We start from the raw sequence: 21322 nt of genomic DNA, 5'->3' as shown, positions 1-21322 counted from the left end.
AACGCTCGACGCATTTGCATATTCACGGAGGATGACGTATATAATGAGTGGATTTTGAGCGGTGGAGGTTATTCTAGACAATTCTTTACCGGCTCAATTCATCACGCAGAGTTCGTTTTCAACATTTTTCATTCAGCAAGTTTTAATCAGCTCTACACCGCATGTATTTTTACTTCAATTTTCGGAAAATCCCCTAATACAAAATGATAACAAAAACATGTTTTTTCCAGGAAAAAATAACATGCCATTGAAATCAAAAATCCTTTGGAATATCGCTCACGTGCCCCGTCCACGGATTGTTAAGGTATGTTATTTTGTAGAAAAAATCATTTCAAATTTTCTAAAACTCATAAATTGACTGGCAAATTTCAAAATTCGGTGGATTTTTGTAAGTTTTCAATTTTTATATTTAAACAATGGCTGGAAATTTTTGTGGGTTCTGGGATACCGGAACACCTTTTCAAATTTTGAGGATAATACTACGGCAACAAAAAATGTTTAGAATGCGTATCGCGCAACATATTTAACGCGCAAAATATCTCGTAGCAAAAACTACAGTAATTCTTTAAATTACTACTGTAGCGCTTGTGTCGATTTACGGGCTCGAATTTTGAAATCACGTGGTGCCAGAGTGTCCCATTTCGATTTGATCTACGTCGATCTACGAGAATCGCGGGAATTTAGACGCAAATTTCTCATCTGATTTTGCATGATTCAGAGTGTGCTGACGTCACGTTTTTTTTTGGTAGGAAATTCCCGCATTTTTGTAGATCAAACCGTAATGGGACAGCCCACCGATATTCCAATTTCCTTCATTTATCCGTATTATTCTCTCATTTTTAGCTAAATTGTAATATTTCTAAATAAATGATTTAAAAATCGAGCCCGTAAATCAACGCTACAGTAGTCATTTACAGAATTTCTGTAGTTTTTGCTACAAGATATTTTGCGGGTCAAACATGGTGTGTTCCCGTATTATTGGTTACTACAATTTCACGGGGGGATGCTGTAGCTTTACTGTATTGCTCAGACTTAAAACCGCAAAAACCTCAGCCACCGACTTTTTTCTTCCACAGAGCCCTGGTAAAATAATTCCGTCATTAGTTAAAATAAATTTTGAATTTCCCCTCATTTGTGGAAGAGTCGTCCATTTGTTCTGGGGCCTCGAAAAAATTCGGCCACCGATTTTTACACCACCCAGGCATATTGGAATATCTTAGTTAATTTTGAGAATATGTTGTCAAATTTTTAGTACATATTACTATGTTTATCACTTTTCATTTTTACTCATCAAAATGTTGTCTGCGTTTCTTTCTCCCTCGTTTCCTCTTCCATTATCAAAATAAGTCGTCTTAGAACCCCACTAAACCCTAAGCTAAAACCAGTAATTCCCATTGTTCCATTTCTAATTTGAATCACTTTCGATATCATCAGTGTATCATTTTCAAACTATTTGAACAGTACTATTCGGTAAATATCAACATTCTATTTGTATACGTTTTCGGTCCCTTGAGCCAAATAGAAGAAGCGTCTCTGTTTTTTTTTCTTTTTCGAATGACGGAGAATTGCAGAGACATTGCATCAGCCGCAGAACAGAAAAAAGTTGAAGGAAAAAAATAAAAATGCAATAGCGAAGTAAAACTACAGTAGGAAATATTTGAACTTATGATTTGAAAATTTTAAAAATAGTATTGAAAATGTGGAGGCTTAGGGTACTGTAGAACTTTTTTTAGAACGGCTGATGTAAAGTGGAAGAATTTTGAGTCAGTAGGTGTTTTTTGAACTTATAAAGTGTAGCTAGAGAGGCCTGGAGCTCAAACGATAAAAGTTAAAGTTTTTAGGAAATTACCAAAATGAACTCTCTTTCGAAGTCGCTGTAGCACTACTATATTGTGAGGTTACTGTATTGCTGCTGAAGAATCACTGTAGGATTACTGTAAGGTTATTGTTTAGTTGCTGTAGATATATTGTAAGATTACTGTAGGTTGACTTCCTGGTTTTTTATAGAATTACTGTAGGATTGCTTCAGGGTTACGGTTACTGTAGGGGACTGTAGCACTACTGCAGAGTTATGATAAGGTTACTGTATGGATTCTGAAAGGTTACTGTAAGATTACTGTAAGGTTACTGTAAGTTGAATTCCTGGATTTAATAGGATTACTGTTTGGTTGTTTCAGAGTTACAGTGCGGTTACTGTAGGATTACTATATGGTTACTATTTGGTTTATTTTGGATTACTGCATGGTTACTGTAGAGATTTTGAAAGTTTTGTAGAGTCTGTGATTATGATTACTGTAGGGGACCTTATTATTGTTTTGATTAACTTTGATTAAACAATAAAATCACTTGTGGGTCATCCTCAAGGCAATTATGGGTAATTAATTATTACAGTAGTGTTGTGACAGATCACAATCGGAATTTTCGAAAATCACTCTGATCTATTTGGATCACTTCACTAAAGAATTGAATATTCAGAAATTCCGAAAATTATGGTCTGCCTACTGTAAAATAAAGTCTAATTTTCTCGTACATTTCTAAAAAAAACGTTTATTTTGAAATATTTTAGTTTTACTTGTTCTTTGATACTAGATGATATCAATTTGATCAGTTGATTTTCCGAATCTTACACTTTCCCAATCACCTGGTCATAGTTCATATTCCAAAAATTCGGTTTTTAGAAACTGAATAACTTTACTTTTCCCTTTCCTGGAGCCCATAAAAATGTTTTCTGATTCCTTCAACTTTAAAACCCTCAGAAAATTTAAAAATTTCTTATCACCTTTCAATTTGCTACTTTTTTATTGGCAGCTGGTCAAACAGAAGACAGTTGCATTTTGACACCCTTATCAGAGAAGGTTATAATAAATTTCGCGGAAAAAAGAGAAAAGGAGATCAACAATTTCTCTATTTTGGTCTCGATCAAACGATAAAAATGTTGCGCATCAAATGTTATGCATTACTGTTTTTTTTTTGAAAAGTGCAAACAATGCATTAGATTTGACGCGCAAATTTTGTCGTGTGGTAGATCAAATCCTTGTTTTTGGGCGGGAAAACTTCGATATGTCCTATTGAAGTTTGTAATGGAATTGGTATGAACTTCTGAACCAGATTTTGTATTTTATGTGTTATGCAAACTGTTTTTTGAACTCATCTGGTTCTGCTCAAACCATTTATTACTGAATTTTTATCTTTTTGATTGTCGTTTTCCGTGAGTTCAGAAATTTTTTGATTGTCCCAATCATATTGCCACATGCATTTTTATATGGCGTTGAGAAATTGCTGGGTAATTAGGCCAAGAAGAAGCAAATTTTTATCAACTTCCGGGTTGATTTGACAAATTGAATTTGAGTTATCTTAGAAGTTAAAAACATTTTAGAAATTTATAAACTATTAGTGCAGGCTTGGAAATAATAAAAAAAGAAATTAAAATCAGATATATTTTCAAACTAGGGTCCGCCTATTTATTGGCTACTTTTTCAAAATCCTTCAAAATCTGATATCACTTTGTTTTTCGCCAAATCTAATCTAACCTTAAGTATAGCTTAAAATGTTATATCTTATCTAATCCAAAACACCTGCTGTATGCAAAATGGGATTACTTTTGTCTAAACTAGAGAAAAACTGGACATTTGTGTTGTTTGGAACATTAAAAAACATTTTGGCCTTAAAAAACTCCTTACCTGCCCAGGTGCCTGCCTATTTCTCAATTTCTGCATTTTGGCATAACCTCAGATGCTCTCTCAATTAGAGCATTGATTAACTCAATGAGAGTTCAATTCTGATATGACAAAGGTTGAAAAAGTTTTAAGTTCACAAACGGCAGCTACTTATTTTGGTAGGCGTAGGCTACCTTGAAGAAAATCTGCCTACAAGTCAAGATATTCTCCAGTGCTTTGACAAGGGGCGTAGCTTTTTTTGCTGATTTTTTTTTGGAAAAATCTTGAGCTGTTGCCAGAAGTTTTAGAGGGATTTTTATACGACGAACACACTTAAAATTGTGCCTTTTTGAATTTTTTTCCCGTTCTCTTCAGATATTTTCATAGAATCCGCGCTTTTTTCGCTTTTTTCCGGGAAGTTCGGCAAATCGGCAATGCGCCGGTTTGCCGGAAATTTTCAATTCCGGCAATTTGCCGATTTGCCGAAAAAAATCTTTTGCCGCTCCTTATTCAGACTGAGCAAGTACAATTTTTTAAAACTTTCAGAAAATGGAAAAAAAAACTTAAATTGTGATTCTCGTATAGGCAGGAAAATATCGAAAAATCGCTCAATCTAAAAAATCTAAAATGTTTATTTTTTCAATGTTTTGCCTCAGCTCCAATGATGCTTTTTTTATTTTGAGCAATATAATTTCAAATGAGCACGTCCGCCCTCCATATTCCCACAAGTGCATATTCAGTCGGGTCCATGTAGTTCTTCTTTGCAGTGTAGGGCATCCCCCCTTCGACCTTTCCGCCATGTGTGTTTCCCATCTTCTCCTCTTCTTCTTCCTTCTTATTTTCCCAGTCTTCGTCAGCCACCCCCCTCCCCCCACACAAATTGTCTGATGCAATGCCGCGTTCAGCGCTATCACCTCTCTCTTTCTCGCCCCGCCCCATCATTTCCATTTGGACATTTATATATAAAAGCCTTTTTGTATAGTCTCATATGTTATTGACCACATTTTGTTCTCTTCTCTTGAACTTTCGGAGAAACAACTTTTTGATATTGCGATCTTTTAATTTTCTATTTCTGCTACTAGACATGGTGCATTGAGCTTGATTTTGATATTTTTTTCCTGGAAAAAAAACTCTTTGGAACTACGCCTATATTGTTGAAATGAACACTTTTTTTGAAATTGTTTTCATTGCAGTCAAAAAAATTGCCCACCTTTGTGAAAAATTTTAAAAATGTATCAAAACTTTGCCTGCAAACATTGAACCCCTGCTCTAGAAAATTATTGTAATAGTTCTGGCCTTCCTCATTGAATTTTTCGCGCCCCATTGACAATCGCCCGCCGGACAACGCGTGGGAAAGTCGTGTACTCCACACGGACAAATACATTTAATTTTACAACTAAAATCGAGCCGCGACGCGACACGCAACGCGCCGTAAATCTACCTCAAATATGGCCGAGCCAAAATGGCCTAGTTCGGCAAACTCTTCCATTTCACGTTATGAGGGAAGACAGAAATCCGTGATACTCCATATTTAATCAATCTAACTAACTATATGAATTTAAAAATTAAAAAAAAAACATGGTCCATAAATTGATCGATTTTTAAAAATTCCTGAAAGTTTCCAGCCTTTTCCCCTTTTTTTTTTAAATATTTATCAGGAGTACAAAGCACCAAAAACCTTTGTTTTGATGGGAAAAAAATTGCGTAAATTGACAACACTTTTTGCTCATTCTACATTTTTTTTTAAGTGAGCAAAAAGTGTTGTCAATTATCGTTTAGGACTTCAGCTTTTTATGGACTTTTGCTTAGTCATGTGATCTCTCTCTGGTTCCGACCCCCGCCTCTAATTGCTCTTTTGTTTGCTCGCGTTCTTTGAAAGTGTGCGAGCCAGAGAGTATCTTTTTAGAGTAGCCACTTAGCTCAGGCTCCACCCCTCCGTTCTTTAAAAAACACTCCCGCTTTTTCAGTTCTTCTCTGACTCCTAGTTTTTCGTGGTATTCCCCCGCTAATCCGATTTCAAAAACACCAGAAGAAATTCAATTCTTCCAGAAACCCCCACCCCCGCCACCTTGGCCTGTAACTACATATCCCGCTAAAATGGAAGCCCTCGCCACGTCATCGACTAGCCAATCACTCTGGATTTTCGGCTACGGAAGTCTCATCTGGAACCCTGGATTCACGTTCTCCACGTCACGAAAAGCCTACGCTATCGGATGGGCTCGACGAATGTATCAAGGAAACACATATCATCGAGGTGACGAGAAATTGGTGAGCTAGCTAAAAAATTTTTTTGATGGGAAGAATGCAAATGTGCTCTACCGGTCACTGTTGTGTATCATCAGCGCGTGATGTCAGAGTGTCTCATTTCGGCTTGATCTACGTAGATCTACAAAAAATGCGGCAGAGTTCTCAACTAATTTCGCATGGTTAAGAACGGGTTGACGTCACACTTTTTAGGCAAAAAATTTCCGCATTTTCTGTAGATCAAACCGTAATGGCTCCACCGTTTTAGAATTTCTGTTTCCCGGAACTTCTTGTTTCGAAATTTTTTTTCGTATAGTTGTTGTCCACAGCTATTTTCTATTCCTTCCTTCTTCTTGTCCATCCATTCAGCTGAACAAAAAAATAGCGGGGAGTAGAGAAAAGTAAAGCGCATGCGCCGAGCATGTGACTTGCTCTCTCCGCGAGGGGTCTCCCCCACGCACACAATAAATGAGCTGGAGCTTCTGCTGGAGGTCAGCGGAGGGGACAAGCTTTTGAGCTCAATGGGAGAAATTTGAGAAAAAAAATTTTGAATTCAAATTTGAAAATTTTTCAGCCCGGACGCGTCGCCACCCTTATCGAGGAGACCAACTCTTACACGAACGGAGTCGTGTTCCGTGTCGACGGAAAATCCGCCATCGCCACTGCTGTCAAGTATCTCGAGCAGAGAGAGGTTGGTTTTTACACTTTTTTCTTTTTTTCTGATTTTTGTTATGTGCTAAACAGCTGCTCTGACGTCACGCCAAGTGTCTTTTTGATTTTTTTTTTTCAATTTTGGGATTCCTGGATATTTGGATATTTAGGCCTAGGCAAAATGGAATATTGAATATTTTTAATTTAAAGGTGGAGTAGCGCCATCTTGAAAGTGTTAAAAACTACTCCTATGGTCTCAAAATGACCGAATATCATAATAAAAATTGTTTTCAAAATTTTTGAAAGTTTTTTATTTTATGTCAAAAAGTGACAATTACTCAGTTTTTGCCACTTATAATTTTGGAAGTCGATCAAAAAAAAATTTTTTCTAAATTTTTTTCACTTTAATTTTGTTTTAATTATTCGTACTAAAACACTGTAGGGGTTGGAACTTCTCAAAAGCTCATATTTTTCAAAATTTTGGCAGTTTGCCAAAAAAATCGAAATTTTTAATTTTTAATAACCAAACATTTTTTCCAGTGCGACAACGGCTACGCATTCCGAATGGTGCCTGTTCAAATCAGATCTGCTGCTCACCGCCGTCCTACAGTAGTCATGGCGCTGACCTGCGTGGCCGATCAGCAGAATGAGCTGTACCTCGGCCCCGATGACCTCATCAAAATGGCACGAGAAATCGTGACGGCAAAAGGATGCGCCGGACCAAATTGCGAGTGAGTTTATAGAGTCGATGCACCACGATTTGGGGAGAAATTGAAAACTCGAAAGTTTAAAATATTCTTAAAACGAGTTTTTAGAATAATTTTAAAAGAATTCAATTTTTGAAAAATCTAAAAAAAATGTATTAAAATAAAGCCTTTTTTCCTAGGAAATCTCGGCAAAAATTATCTCATTGAAAAAATGGAAAATTTTGCTGGATAAAAAAATTAATTTTTTGAACTATGTTTCCAACTGAAAAGTGAAAAAAGTTAAATTAAAATCCTCTTAAAAATAGTTTTCAAAAAGTTTTTGATTTAAAAATTTCTAAAATTTATTCGATGCACCATGCTTTTTTTTTGAATTTTTAGGGTTTTTTAAAGAGAATATAAAACGCATTTAAATTTTGAAAATTAAAGAAAAAACCTTTTTCTTAAAAATTTCGGAAAACAATGTTTCTCGCCGAAAATAAGAAAATTTTGCTGAAAAAATTTTTCTTGTTTTTTTGAATATTTTTGAATCTAAAAAGTCTAAAAAAAATTTATTCGAAAAAAGCTTCTAATATTTTTTTTTTAATTTATAAATTTCTATTTTCCAGATACGTCCTCAATCTGGCCGAAAATTTGCGGAAACTCTTCCCCAACGACGAGGACGACCATCTTTTTCAACTCGAGCATCACGTCAGAATCGCAAAAGTCCGAGCCTAGGCCTACCACACTTTATAAAAAATGTAAAATTTTCAAAGTCCCGTGGTGTCAGGCTGTCCCATTGCGGTTTGACCTACAGAAAAATGCGGGAATCTTTTTACCACAAAATGTGACGTCAGCACGCTCTTAACCATGCAAAATCAGTTGAGAAGTCTGCGTCAAAATTCCAGCGATTCTCGTAGATCAAACCGACATGGGACACTCTGGCACCACATGAAAATTTCTAGGTGCAGAATTTTCTGTACAACCTACCTGAGTAGTATTTTCCTGCATAATCCCCCATCTGGCATCTTTCACTGCATTTTTTTTTGGAAATTTCCCCCCATCTGTGCTTTCCCGAACGCCTTTGATAGGAATCACTTGTATTTTTTTCTTTTTTTTTTGAATTTTTCTGTCTAATCAACTTTATAATATCGATTTTCTCATGTATCATGGGTTTTTTGTCTCATTCCTTATAGCTTTTTTCCCACAAAACCTGTGCTTTACAACGGTAGCAACGCTTTAGAAACGTGTAAATATTACTCAAATTTGTACATTTTTTTTGTTTTTAAATTTTTTTAGTTGAAACATTTTCCGGATATATGCAACGAATGAGAATGAATTATTTGAAATTTATCTTCAATTTTTTTAACTCACACTTTACATAATCTATTACAAAGACGTGAAATTTTGCAATTTTACGATACCCGGTCTTGACACGACAATTTTTGTTAGCTGCAAAAAGGTGTGCGCCTTTAAAGAAGAGCACTGTAGTTTCTAACTTCTCAATTTTTATCGTTTTTTTGTTGTTTTTTATGAAAAATACAGAACTTTTTAAAGGCGCACAGATTTTGCATTCAACTAAAAAAAATTGTCGTGTCGAGACCAGAAATTGCCAAATTGAACGGTTCACCGTAATCTTTTAAAGGTACATGCCCATTCCCAAATTATATGGGCATGTTTTTATTTAATAAATTGGCCAAATTTTGTTCCAGCAGAGTGAGCGGCAAACGATTTTTCCGGCAAATTGGCAGAGTTGAGAATTTCAGACAAATCGTCAAATTACCGGAATTGAAAACCTGCGGCAAATCGGCAAATTGCCGGATTTGAACAATTCCGACAAATCGGCAAATTGGCAGAATTGGGAATTTCCGGTAAATCGGCAAACTGCTGGAATTGAACATTTCCGGCAAATTGACGGAATTGCCGGAATTGAAAATTTCCGGCAAATCAGCAAGTTGCCGAAATTGAAAACTTCCGGCAATTCGGCAAATTGGCAGAATTGAAAAATTCCGGCAAACCGGCAAATTGACGGAATTGAATATTTGCGGCAAACTGACGGAATTGAAAATTTCCAGCAAATCGGCGAATTGTTGGAATTGAAAACTTCCGGCAATTCGGGAGACCGGCAAATTGCCGGAATTGAAATTTTCCGGCAAACTGACGGAATTGAAAATTTCCGGCAAAGTCGTCAAATTGCCGGAATTGAAAATTTTCGGCAAACCTTCAAATTGCCGGAATTGAAAAATTCCGGCAAACCGGCAAACTGACGGAATTGAACATTTGCGGCAAATCGAGAAATTGGCAGAATTGCCGGAATTAAAAATTTCCGGCAAACCTTCAAATTGCCGGAATTGAAAAATTCCGGCAAACCGGCAAACTGAAGGAATTGAACATTTGCGGAAAGCCTTCAAATTGCCGGAATTGAAAATTTCCTGCAAATCGGCAAACCTAAATTTGAACCTACACTACTCTTAAAGGCGCAAACCTTTTTTATTTTTCAAAAATTTGTCGTGTCGAGACCGGGTACCGTATTTACGACCCAAAAATCACAATATTTCGCGCCTAAATAATATAATATCGTAACTCCATGAAATCTACCATATCCTTTAAAGGTGCATACCTATTTTTAAATGTTCTGAGCGTATTATACGTTCGCAAAAAATCCTTAAAATTAGTCAAACACCGATTTTTGAGCTCTAAATGACGTGTGTTGTTTGTTAACACTTGTTCGCGCGGGGGGACAAAACATTTACTACATGAAGAATAAATAAAAAACTTCACATGTTAACATTTTGATTCCACAAATAATAAGTGTTTTTCGATTCAAAAGTTCAAAGTGACGTGGATTAAACAGCATGCGTTTATAATAATAATAATAATGTAAAACCAGCAATTTTCGATTTGACACCTGGAATTTCTAAAACAACCCTAAAACAGAATATAAACAAGACAAGCATTAAATTAAAGATCATATTCAGATTCCAATTGATAAGTGATTCCGAATGATGCCAAATAATCGTAGATCTTGGAGTTTCCGAAAGCAGCAGCTGTGGTGTAGACGCCTCCACTGGAAAAATTAAGGAAATTATTTTTGAAAAAACAATTTTCAAAAAAATAATATTTTAAATTTCCCGCCAAACTCACTCCTTTGGCAAGTTGTCCTTATCTCTGATCAGGGTTAATGCGGCGGAAAGAACACAACCACTAGTGGCAATATATCCAGCATCTGGTCCCTTGCAAGTAGCCAACACTTTTCTATTGATTTTTCCCTCGTGTTGCTGATCCAGTGGAAGTGTTTCCTTGTATCCATATCCGAAGAACCAGTAGACGAACGAAGCTTCGGCCATTTGCCGGGCACTTGGTCCCGAATTCTTGAACATGTAGAAACTGCATTGATCAGGGTATTGTTGGAGGATTCGGCGGGTGAACGGGTATTTGACGAAGATCGAGAGGAACATGATCCAGAGTCCGATGAGATATCCGTAGAATTGGGATGAGAGGCGGATGTAGGTTTCCATGTGGATTGGACGGACTTGGCGGGATGTTGCGTCGTAGTATTGTGAGCGGTTGATGATGGATTTGTCGGCTCCTGGGAATGGAACAGCGACACCGTTGAGCTCCTTTTCTGAAAAAAAAAAATTTAATCAGGAACAATAAAAAGTAGATTTGGATCAGGGGAGGGCGGCAAAATTCGGCAATTTGCCGGTTTGCCGATTTGCCGGAAATTTTAATTTTCGCCAATTTGCCGGAAGTTTTCAATTCCGGTGATTTGCCGATTTGCTGGAAATTTTTTATTCCGGCAATTTGCCTATTTATCAGAAATTTTCAATTCCGGCAATTTGCCGGTTTCCCAATTTGCCGCAAATTTTCAATTCCGGCAATATGCCTATTTATCGGAAATTTTCAATTCCGGAAATTATTGCCGATTTTCCGGAAATTTTCAATTCCGGCAATTTGAAGGTTTGCCGGAAATTTTCAATTCCAGCAATTTGCCGGTTTCCCGATTTGCCGGAAATTTTCAATTCCGGCAATTTGCCTATTTATCGGAAATTTTCAACTGCGGCAATTCGCTGGAAGCTTTAATTCCGGCAATTTGCCGATTTGCTGGAAATTTTAAATTCCGGCGATTTGCAGATTTGCCAGAAATTTCAATTTCAGAAAATGAAAAAAAAAACATTCATTTTAGCTGAAAAATTGAGAAAATGCTCAAAAATGGCTTTTTCGACTATTTTGTGCACTTTCCCAATTGTTTCAGCTCGAAAAAATTTTATTTTCAGACAAATCGAGCCATTTTTTATACTTTGACACTAATTTTCATTAAATGTCATTAAAAATTAATGTCAAAGTATAGGAAATCGCTCGATTTGTCTGAAAATAGCATTTATTCCAGCTGAAACACTTGGGAACGGGCGCAAAAATGATCTGAAATATTGTTTTTAGCAAATTTCAGGTCATTTTCGGGCATTTTCTCGAATTTTTCAGTTCCATTGCTCCTTTCCTCCACGAACCCTTAATCTCCCAGAGAGTCGGTCTCTTCGGAAGCTTCACAGCTCCTCTGACAATCTTTTCCGGCATAATCTCTTTTCTGACAGCTCCAAGCTTATCAGTGGCTGCTCCAGACAGTCCAAGAATCAAAGTTTGATAGGTTCCAGCATTGAACGAGTATCCGGATGGTCCAGTGAGCAGTTGAACGAATGATTCCACGTGGTTCAGGTCTCCATGGAAGTTTTTCTTCAAGAAATTGACTCCCAAATCAGCTGGAATCGAGTCCCATCCACACGCGGACACCACGTAGACTCCTTGCTCTTTGGCTTGTTTCGAATATTTCTGTTGCATCTTCTCAATCCACGCTGGCTCTCCAGAGATATCCACGTGGCTTGCTCCGTTTTCGACGGCCGCTTTCACGACGGCTTCTCCGTACAGGCGGTACTGAAAATTTGAAGGTTTCAGGGAATTTAAATCTTTAATTTCTTACAGGTCCAACTGCATTGATAACGACATTTGCCTGCCTCGCCATCTCGTTCAAAGAACGCTCATCTGCAGAATCGGCGACGATAACGGCGGCGTTGCTCACATCTTTTCCTGGAAAAAAGCTCGAAATGTTATTTTACGGTTAAAATTCCTACCAGTTTTTTGGCTGATATTTCTGAGAACCTCTCTGAGCTTCTTCTCGCTTCTTCCGGCGACAGCAAACGAAAGCCCCTCGAATTGTTCAGAATTTACCAAATATTCGACAACATAGGCTCCAGTGAAGCCAGACGCTCCGTAGACAACAACGTCGTAGCGGCTCATACTGGAATTTGGATTTTTTTTAAGTTTTAGAGAACTTTACAAGAAAATTGAAGAGAAAAAGCGGCGAAATGGAGTAAAACGATGTTGCAGGGCGTTTTTATCGAGTTTCAGCGAGTAAAAATATGTGTTATCAGGTTGAACACCTCATTTCGTGTGGTGGTGCGATTCCATGTGAATTTCATGGGTGAACTGTGGTCGGACAATGATCAGAAATAATGAAAAAAACTGCAAAAAACTGATTTTTTAGAGGAAAATTGGTGAATTTTACGAAGAAAACCGCTTGTTCACGTGAAGTACACGGCCGGGAGGACTAGCATTGCAGCCACAATTTCTAGGCCATTCACAGGAGTTTTAGCGGGAAACTCTAAAATTCAAATAAAAACTCGATTTATAGAACAATTTTACAAGAATAGAAACACATTTCGAATGAAATATAAAGAAGAAACAAACACCATTCGAAAATGCCGAATGACCCGATGAAATAACCTTGAAATCGCCCAAAACAACGTGTTTACAACTTTGAAGGCATCTCAATGTCGAACTTGATTCCGAAATCAAGCAAAAAATCGATAAGTCTAGTGTTCTCGAATGCATACGCTGTTGTGTAGACTCCGCCGCTGAAATGCAGAGTAAATAAGGGGAAATTCGCGGCAAAAACCATCGAAAATTGGCTACGATCTAGCGTGTTGCACTTTGTATTGCAGGTCTAGAAAAAAAGAAACAAGTAAGATGGGAAAATGTGAGAGAGAGAGACAGAGGTCAAAAACAGGAGACAATGGATCAAAACAGTTGTTCGACCTTTTATTGCCCAGATCTCTCTGCGTCTCTTTGCCGCATGCTCTCTCGCTGCCGCTGCGAGACCAATTTTTGACGTCTACGTAATAACAACACAGTGATTTTTGAAACAAAAAATGAAGAGAACAAATTTGACCTACCTTTTGGGCAACTTTTCCTTCTCTTTCAGAAATACCAATACCGAGGACAAAACACATCCACTTGTCGCAATATAGCCAACATCTGGACCTGTGCATGTTACGAGAAGCTTCTTCTTGGGTTCCCGGTCACGTGGATCTCCTCTACCGTAACCATAACCGTAGAATTGATAGGTGAATGTTGCTTCTTTCATCTGCTCTTCACTGGGCCCTGATTTCTGAAAAAAGAAGCAACATTTTAAATTAATGGCCTAGTTTTTCTAAAACTCATGGCCTAGTTACTTTGTAAAGTTGATGGCCTATTTTCTCATTTTCGTGCACTAGTTTTTTTTTAATTCCTGACCAAGTTGTTCTCGAATTCATGGTCTAGTTGTTTCGCATGCATGGCCTAGTGTTATTACAAATTCATGGCCTTTTTTAATTCATGACCTAGATTTTTTTGAATTCATGGCCTACTTTGTTCTAAATTTATGGCTTAGTTTTCTAATTAGTGGCCAGGTTTTTGAAATTCATGACCCATTTTTTTAATAAAATTCACGGCCTAGTCTTTCTAAAACTCATGGCCTAATTTTTTCAAATGCATCACCTAGTTTTTCCAACTTCATGGCCTATTTTTTTCTGAAATTCACGGCCTAGTTTTTATAAACTCATGGTCTAGTTTTTTTTCATGCATGGCCTAGTTTTAATACAAGTTCATGGCTAGTTTTACTGAAATACACGACCTACTTATTTCTAATGTATAGCCTAGTTTATTTTTTAATTCATGGCCTAGCTTTTTTCTTGAATTCCTGACCTAATTTATTTCAAATTCATAGCCTAGTTTTTTCCAATGTTTTCAATGGCCTAGTTTTCTTTCTTTTCCAATTTTCAGAACTGCTTCAGTTTTCAAAAAATATCGTTGCACAACTTACACTGAACAATTTTCCACTACAAAGCTCCGGATATCTCATAATAAACCTTTGCATAGTTCCGTACTTTGAAAAAGTTTTCAGCAGACCCATAAGAGCTGCCAATAACAGTGCATTCCATCGACTTTCAAATCTGGTAAACGGTGTGAATCTTACAGGCTTCACGTTATTCATCACATAATCAAAATATTGACTCCTCGTCACAATTGACTTGTCTGCGCCGAGAAATGGCATCGCCCATCCCTCGCTTCCCTTCTCCTCGATTTTCCATAAAAAATGACGTTTTTTATTGGGGGCCAACAGGTGGTCAATTTTTTTGGGCATAATTGAATGGCGGAGGGAGCCAAGATCAGGTGCACCATTGAAGCCGAGGAGAAGAGCTTGTAACGATGTCGCACTGAACGAGTAGCCCTGAATGTTTTATGGTAGTTTTTTTTTCAAAAATTTTTTGATACTTTTCATAGCTCAACTCTTTTTATTTACGTAAAAATTTGCGAAAAAACTGTTTAAAAAATTTAAAAAATTTTAAATACATTTTTTGAGATTTTTTTAAAGTTTGCAAAAGAAGGGCCGAATTATTTTTGAATTCCCAAAAAAATTAGTGACGTTTTTTTTGACATTTTTGTACTTTACTGCCAAAATAATCGGTTTTTATTCATTTTCTTTGTTTTATCATTTTGACCATAATTTCTCAATTTTTCAAACATTTTTCCGCAAGAAAAACGTTTTTTTTAATGTTATAGGTCGAGTATCGATATCTGCGAATTTACTTTTTTAGACCCAAAATAGCCCAAAACTACCGAATCTTGTAATGAGACGTTTTGAAAATTCGACCAAAAATCAACAAATAAACGCGTAATAAATTATCACACAATATATATTAAAGAGTGGTAATTTAATGAAAATCGAGTTCCGACGCTGTGAGACCGAGAAGTTGGCAAAAATTGTGATTTTAGAAAAATGAGCCTTTTTCCAGAACTTTGAGCCTTCACAACTTAAAAAAAAAAAGTTTAAAAACGTTTTATTTCGAAGGTTGGTAGTTGTCTGATGCTACTCAACCTTAAAATCGGATTGTACAAAAAAAATTTGTCGTGTCGAGACCGGAAACCGTATTTTGACCAAAAAAACCCGCTAATTATATTACCGATGGTCCAAAATGCAATTGTAGAAACGCATCGATTCTTTGAAGATGGCCATCAAAATATCGCTTGAGAAGTTTGACGCCAAAATCTGCTGGAATCGAATCCCAGCCACACGCAGAAACTATATAGACATTGTTATTTTTTGCCATTTGCCCATATTTTGCTTCCATCCGCTCTATCCATTCCGGCTCACCGGCTACGTCGATTTGATTGGCTCCGTTTTCCACAGCAGCTTTTACAACCGCTTCTCCGTGCAGACGAAACTTTAATTTTAGATGGGGAGAAGTTTTGTTAGTTTTGAAACATTTGTTTTAAAGGTGGAGCAGCGCCATTGGGCATTTTGTCTAAATACACTTATAATAATTCATAAAAACAGAATATCATAATAAAACACTCCAAAAAATTTTAGATTTTTCAAAAATTTCCGGTTTTGGCAAATTGCTAAAATTTTGAGAAATACGAACTATGACCAGGGCTCTTGTTTTTTGGTTTTTTTGTTTGGGAAACACAGATTGTTTTGGTTTTTTTGGTTTTTTAGGACCAAAAAACCAAAAAAAAAAGCAAAAAATGAATTACAACACGGATTCAGCAAAAAATTAAACAAATAGGAACAAAAAACCTTTTTTTTTAATTTTCAATATTTTATGAAAAATTTCCGTACTGTCCCGTTTGAAATCAAAAATTGATTTTTTTATTTTAGTGTTTTTTTAGTTTTTTTTTTGAAAATTTAGATTTTTAGTTTTTTGTTTTTTGGTTCGAATTTCGACCAAAAAATTTTTAGACCACTACAATTTTTAAATACAAATAATAAAAACAAAATTAAAGTATAAAAATGTAGGGAAAACATTCTTTTTGGTCAACTTCCAAAATTATGAGTGACAAAAACTGAGTAATTGCCACTTTTTGACAGTAAATAAAAAATTTTCAAAAATTGTTTTAAAAGTTTTATTATGATATTCAGTCATTTTGGCACCATAGGAGTGGTTTTCAACAATTTCCTCACTGGCGCTACTCCACCTTTATGGAAAAAAATTTTTAACCAAAAAACCTCATATTAAAGAAAAACTCCATGTACAAAGTGCAAAAGTGTCAATTACCCTCATAATTTATGATCACTTGTACTTTTTTTATTGGCTTTTAAAAAAAAGTACAAAAAGCGACTGATAACGTTCCAATCTCCCTAAAAAACTGCTAAAAATCACGCCATTCAGATAGTTTTTTGTCATTAATTTTGTGTGACGCAGTAGTTTTGTCTTCTTATCGCCCGTTTTTTTTTGTATAAAATGGATACCTACCGGCCCAACTGCATTTACTATTAATTTTGCTCGCCGAGCCATTTTTCCCATTGATTCTTCATTTGTTGAATCACAGACGAGGAGACCGATTCGGGTTTTTAATGAAGTTCCAGTAGATTTCTGAAAGAAAACAGCTTGCTTTCAACAAAATTATTCAGAAAGTGATTTTTTCAAAAAAATTTTTTTTAATCATTAAAAATTAAAATTAACAAATTTCAAAAAAAAATCACAAACCTCAAGTTTTTCTAAAACTTCTTCCAACTTTTTCTCACTCCTCCCAGCGATTGCAATAGAATAATTGTCGAATTTTCCGCAAGAAATTAATGTTTCAAATATTTTTCCGCCAGTCACTCCAGTTGCTCCATAAATTACCACATCGTAACGAGCTTCCATTGGAACAGAAAATTTTCCAAAAAAAAAAAACTAAAGAAACGATATATATGTGTTCCCTCCAATGTAGTGATGTTTGGTCAAAGGTTGTGGGGTCTGATAAAGTGATAAAAATTTACCAGAGAAACGTTTGTTGAACCGCCTGCGTCTCTTAACACTGTGAAGAGTGTGGCCGCGGAAAAAAAAATCGGTGGCCGAGTTTTTACTTTCTCACGGTCACGCAATTTATGTTTTATGAAAGAGGAATTTTCAAGGTTTCAAACCTAAGACAGTGCTCAAAATTTCTCAAAAAGTTCACATTTTTTGAAAAATTTGGAACTTTGCCAAAACTTTTATGAAATATAATATTTTGAGATGATCTAAAAAATTTGGAGCGGTATTTAATTTTAATATAGGTGTACTCTACCTTTGATAAATATTATGGAGGCGCAACTATGCCTATCTACCTGCCGTCATGTGTGCATACTTAAAGAAATTATTTGTTTTCATTTTAAAATTGTCAAAAGCAAATAAAAACCGTAATACAGATAACAGGCAATAGGTAGGCAGGTCCAAATTTTTATTAATCTTTGCTGAATCTTTCTAAGGTGACGCGATTTTTTTCATTAATTTAAATTTGGCTTGCACTTTTTTTGATATCAAGAATATTCTTCAATACTTCCGTAAACAATTTGGTGTACTTTTAGGAAAACTTGAAATTAAACCCTTTTAATTAATTAAAATACTCTTTTTGATGTTTGCTAATCTAAATTCTTTCGGTATTGGATTTGTGAGTGGCTCCGCCTTGAAACTAACTTTTAGAGGATTTCATTTCTATCCAAATTTATATCCCTGATTTTTGCAGATTTTCTCTTAATTCACACATTTCTCCTGAAATCGCCGATTTTTTTCCCAATTTATTTCTCCAATTTTAGGATAAAAACCACTACGGGTAATAAGGTGGCTCCTCGATCAAACAAAATATGTCATCCTGCAAAGTGACAGTGCTTCAAATGTCTTTGGTGAGCGCACTATACGTCAAAGTGTTTAAGAATTTGGTGTTCTATTTTTGAAAGTTAGCCGGAATATTTTAGCGAACTTTTGAAAAAAAAAACGCAATTCCAACCTTAAAAATGGGCCTCAAGGATTTTTTAAGGAAAAAGTCAAGTAAGAAAATTTTATCGACTATTTTTTTCAGAGTACCATGAAGCATGTAGCGGTGATGTCTTTTTGGTTCGCGTAGGAAATCTCAGTACTACAACTTTGTTCGTAATTCAGGAAGGCATTGAGAAAATAATGGTAGGATTATTTTTATAATTAGTGGAAATTTGCAACATTTTTTGAATTTTTATATAAAGTACTGTGGTAAAACCTCACTATCAATATTCGCTTATCATAAATATTGAATTGTTATATTTCAATTGCGTTTAAATTATTTATATATTAAGATTATATTATTGGTGTTAAAATTTGCGACAGTGCTCAAAAAATTCTCAAAAAGTCTACTTTTTATTTTTGGAAAATTCGGCAATTTACCAAAACTGACTGAAATCTCCATTTTTCGAGCATTTCTTCAAGTTTAAACCCTCATCGGTTTTTAATAGGTTTTTTAGTAGAATGTAATGTACAAAAAAAATAAATTGATTTTTTTGAATTGAAAAATATTCTAATTGTTTCAGAAGTCACACCTACCTCAGGGTCTTCAACGCTGCTTTATTCAAACTTTTTCGAAAAAAAAAACTTCAATTATTCGCTGTAAAACCCCTTATGATTCTACCTCACATCTTTATACCTCAAAGGCCTACCGTACCTCTTGAAGCTTTTTTGTTGTAACCTACCATTATCAAGAGTTGCACCAGTTCCCGCACATGCCTGCTACTCAAAAATCCATATTTTACAAGCAAAATTTTGTCGAGAAAGCTCAAATATAACTCAGGATTTTGTCTACCTCATTTTTGTATTTTTTTAAATTTTTTCAAAAATTCTATTTTTGTATTTTGATATGTTTTTTTCAATAAAAAACTGTACTTCTTGCGAAAATATATAAATTATTTAGTTATTTGTAGGCAGACAGTTTCCTGAGTGGACAGGTACATTTTTTCAGATCTAAAGTGCCTACTTTCAAACCGGGCACATCGCCTTGAAGGTTTAAACTTTAGATCCGATTTTTCATTATAAATTCCCCACCTCAACACTCAAAATTCGTAGGATACACTGGTCAGCGGTAATGGATTACATAAATGTCCTTTTATTTTAAATAAAAATTTAAGCTGAAGATTGTAATTTTCTATGATAAAATTGCTCAGGATTTTTTAAGAATCCCCTCACAATGCATAGAGTCGCTACTCAGACAAATTAGAAAGAAATTAGTAAAAGTTATCCAAGAAGCATTTATTCATAAAGTGGTGTTGCAGAGAATCATTCACAGTCCGTTAATTATCATTATCTCGTATCCAATTCCATATTCTTTTCTCGAGTTCTCTAACATTTGTCAAAATTATTTAATCTAAGAGCTTCTGATTGACCAACCCAGAATCGCGATCCATTACAATATGTGAAATGATCGATGGCAAAGCAAGGCAGTCTGTTGATGTGGGACGGTGTCTTGCGTCAAATGTGATCCTCGATTCGAATTTGCCATTTCAAAGTAAAGGGCATTTTCAGTCAGAATCACTCAGGATGCTAGAATTTGCCCAGCTTTTTCCACCAAAGCTACAGTGACCCAAAACTGTAATCCAATAATAAGCGGCTTTGAGTAGCACAGTAACTCTGCTATTTCATACAAATGTGCTGTATATATAGCACATTTTCGTGTCCGGTCCAGGTATACACGGATAACTGCAAACGTTCGCGACTGGATAATACGACATCCCGCTCCAAAAGTTTCAGATTGAGTTCCAGGTTTTTCCTTACATCTGATCTCTTGCGGTGATGATTGTGCTGAAACAAAAATTTTACATTCCCTGAATCTGAAACAGATTTCCAACTTACGCATTGGCGGTTGATTCTCTTGGTCCTCGCGCGAAGACCATGGTGCTCGAGTCGGCTCTTCGCTCGTCATACTGATTGAGGAATGGCGATGTGGATGAATTTCTTACACGTGTTTGTGCACCAAACTTTGGTGTTTTATTTTTGGCGTGAATTTAAAAATTTCGATTTATTATTTTGAAGGAAGGCACATTTTGGCATTTTTCTGATAGTATGGAAATCAACTTGGACCATACTTGACAGCTTATCGAAACGGTTGAAATATTATATAGCCAGAAATACATTATTAGATTCTTCAGTATAATTGAGGCATCTGAGAGACCAAAGGGAGATCTGAAAAAGCTTTGTGAATCCTCAACATATCGGCTTGAGAAGTTTCCAGATATTACCATGAGTCTAGATAAATTGGATGATTCCAGTGAAGTGTTTTCTAAAATTCTACTTCGATTTTTTACTGTGGAATAATCATATTTTCTGATTAATCTCGCAGATTTAACGTGATGCTCGAGTTGGAAAAGATGGTCTTCTTCGTCGTTGGAGAAGAGTTTTAGCAAAATTCCGGCCAGGTTGAGGACGTATCTTACATTATTTCTGGAAAAAAAACTTTTTAGATTAAAAAGTATTCCGAGAAAGCAAGAAATCATTTTTTTAGCAATATTTTCAAATTTTTCAGCGAGCGAGAAAAAATGTTTTCCCGACAGATCCTAGAAAAAAGGTTTTTTTTCGAATTTTTTGGATTTTTCAAAAATTGAATAACTTTTAAATTCTCTAGAACCTCGTATTCTCAAGTTAGTTCATTTTCGATTATAGAATTTTTACAAAAATCCAAAAAAATCAATCATGGTGCATCGAATAAGTTTTAGAACTTTTTTAATCGAAATTGTTTTGAAAACTGTTTTAACGAGGATATAAATGAAACTTTTTTTACTTTTCAGTTAAAAAATATTTCAAAAAATCAAGAATTTTTTTTCATATTCTCAAATTATAAATTTTAATTTCTCTTATTTACCCGACAGTTCCTAGAAAAAACTTTTTTTTAAAATTTTTTGTTGCCGATTTTTGTCTCCTACCAACATTGTGAAAGCTTCACCTTTAAGTTCCGAGACCAAGAAAATCAGATAAAAAATTTGGGAAAAGTGGATCCTGGCAGATTTTTTGCCGG

At 35.6% G+C, this 21322-nt stretch overlaps 5 protein-coding genes across 8 annotated transcripts; 2 read left to right on the top strand and 3 right to left on the bottom strand.

Moving 5' to 3' along the window:
- Positions 1-19: 19 nt before the first annotated feature.
- On the top strand, positions 20-8587 carry F22F7.7 (the record flags this gene model as incomplete). Of its 3 annotated transcripts, NM_071177.4 has the most annotated exons (6): positions 20-109; positions 231-304; positions 5706-5924; positions 6475-6591; positions 7092-7282; positions 7864-8587. In NM_071177.4, 5 exons carry the CDS (start codon positions 242-244, stop codon positions 7970-7972), a joined length of 699 nt encoding a protein of 232 aa, NP_503578.1. The 3 variants fall into 3 exon arrangements, with proteins under 3 accessions (NP_503578.1, NP_001300087.1, NP_001300088.1); NM_001313158.3 differs by lacking the exons at positions 20-109; positions 231-304 and having other exon boundaries at positions 5754-5924; positions 7864-7972; NM_001313159.3 differs by lacking the exons at positions 20-109; positions 231-304; positions 5706-5924; positions 6475-6591 and having other exon boundaries at positions 7116-7282; positions 7864-7972.
- Positions 8588-9961: 1374 nt separating this feature from the next.
- ldp-1 (Lipid droplet localized protein) lies at positions 9962-12527 on the bottom strand (the record flags this gene model as incomplete). 2 transcript variants are annotated; one of them, NM_001392486.1, is made up of 5 exons in its annotated part: positions 9962-10301; positions 10379-10859; positions 11743-12163; positions 12210-12316; positions 12361-12527. In NM_001392486.1, the coding sequence occupies 5 exons, from the start codon at positions 12524-12526 to the stop codon at positions 10196-10198; spliced, it is 1281 nt and encodes a 426-aa protein (NP_001379806.1). The 2 variants fall into 2 exon arrangements, with proteins under 2 accessions (NP_001379806.1, NP_872194.2); NM_182394.7 differs by lacking the exons at positions 12210-12316; positions 12361-12527 and having other exon boundaries at positions 10196-10301; positions 11743-12070.
- Positions 12528-12896: 369 nt separating this feature from the next.
- On the bottom strand, positions 12897-17280 carry F22F7.2 (Saccharopine dehydrogenase NADP binding domain-containing protein). The gene is made up of 6 exons (NM_071175.6): positions 17038-17280; positions 16804-16923; positions 15511-15771; positions 14370-14777; positions 13462-13676; positions 12897-13143 (listed from the first exon to the last, which is right to left on the bottom strand). The coding sequence occupies exons 1-6, from the start codon at positions 17194-17196 to the stop codon at positions 13038-13040; spliced, it is 1269 nt and encodes a 422-aa protein (NP_503576.2). The 5' UTR covers positions 17197-17280; the 3' UTR covers positions 12897-13037.
- Positions 17281-18101: 821 nt separating this feature from the next.
- Positions 18102-19213, top strand: F22F7.8 (uncharacterized protein). Its single transcript, NM_001269081.3, has 3 exons — positions 18102-18194; positions 18371-18471; positions 18852-19213. The coding sequence occupies exons 2-3, from the start codon at positions 18469-18471 to the stop codon at positions 18987-18989; spliced, it is 141 nt and encodes a 46-aa protein (NP_001256010.1). The 5' UTR covers positions 18102-18194; positions 18371-18468; the 3' UTR covers positions 18990-19213.
- Positions 19214-19846: 633 nt separating this feature from the next.
- Positions 19847-20233, bottom strand: F22F7.11 (uncharacterized protein; the record flags this gene model as incomplete). Its single annotated transcript, NM_001307844.1, has 2 exons — positions 19847-20112; positions 20164-20233. 2 exons carry the CDS (start codon positions 20231-20233, stop codon positions 19847-19849), a joined length of 336 nt encoding a protein of 111 aa, NP_001294773.1.
- Positions 20234-21322: the final 1089 nt, after the last annotated feature.

Source organism: Caenorhabditis elegans, chromosome V (assembly GCF_000002985.6).
Source record: "Caenorhabditis elegans chromosome V".
NCBI lineage: Eukaryota > Metazoa > Nematoda > Chromadorea > Rhabditida > Rhabditidae > Caenorhabditis > Caenorhabditis elegans.
This window is presented reverse-complemented; position numbering and strand designations above follow the sequence as displayed.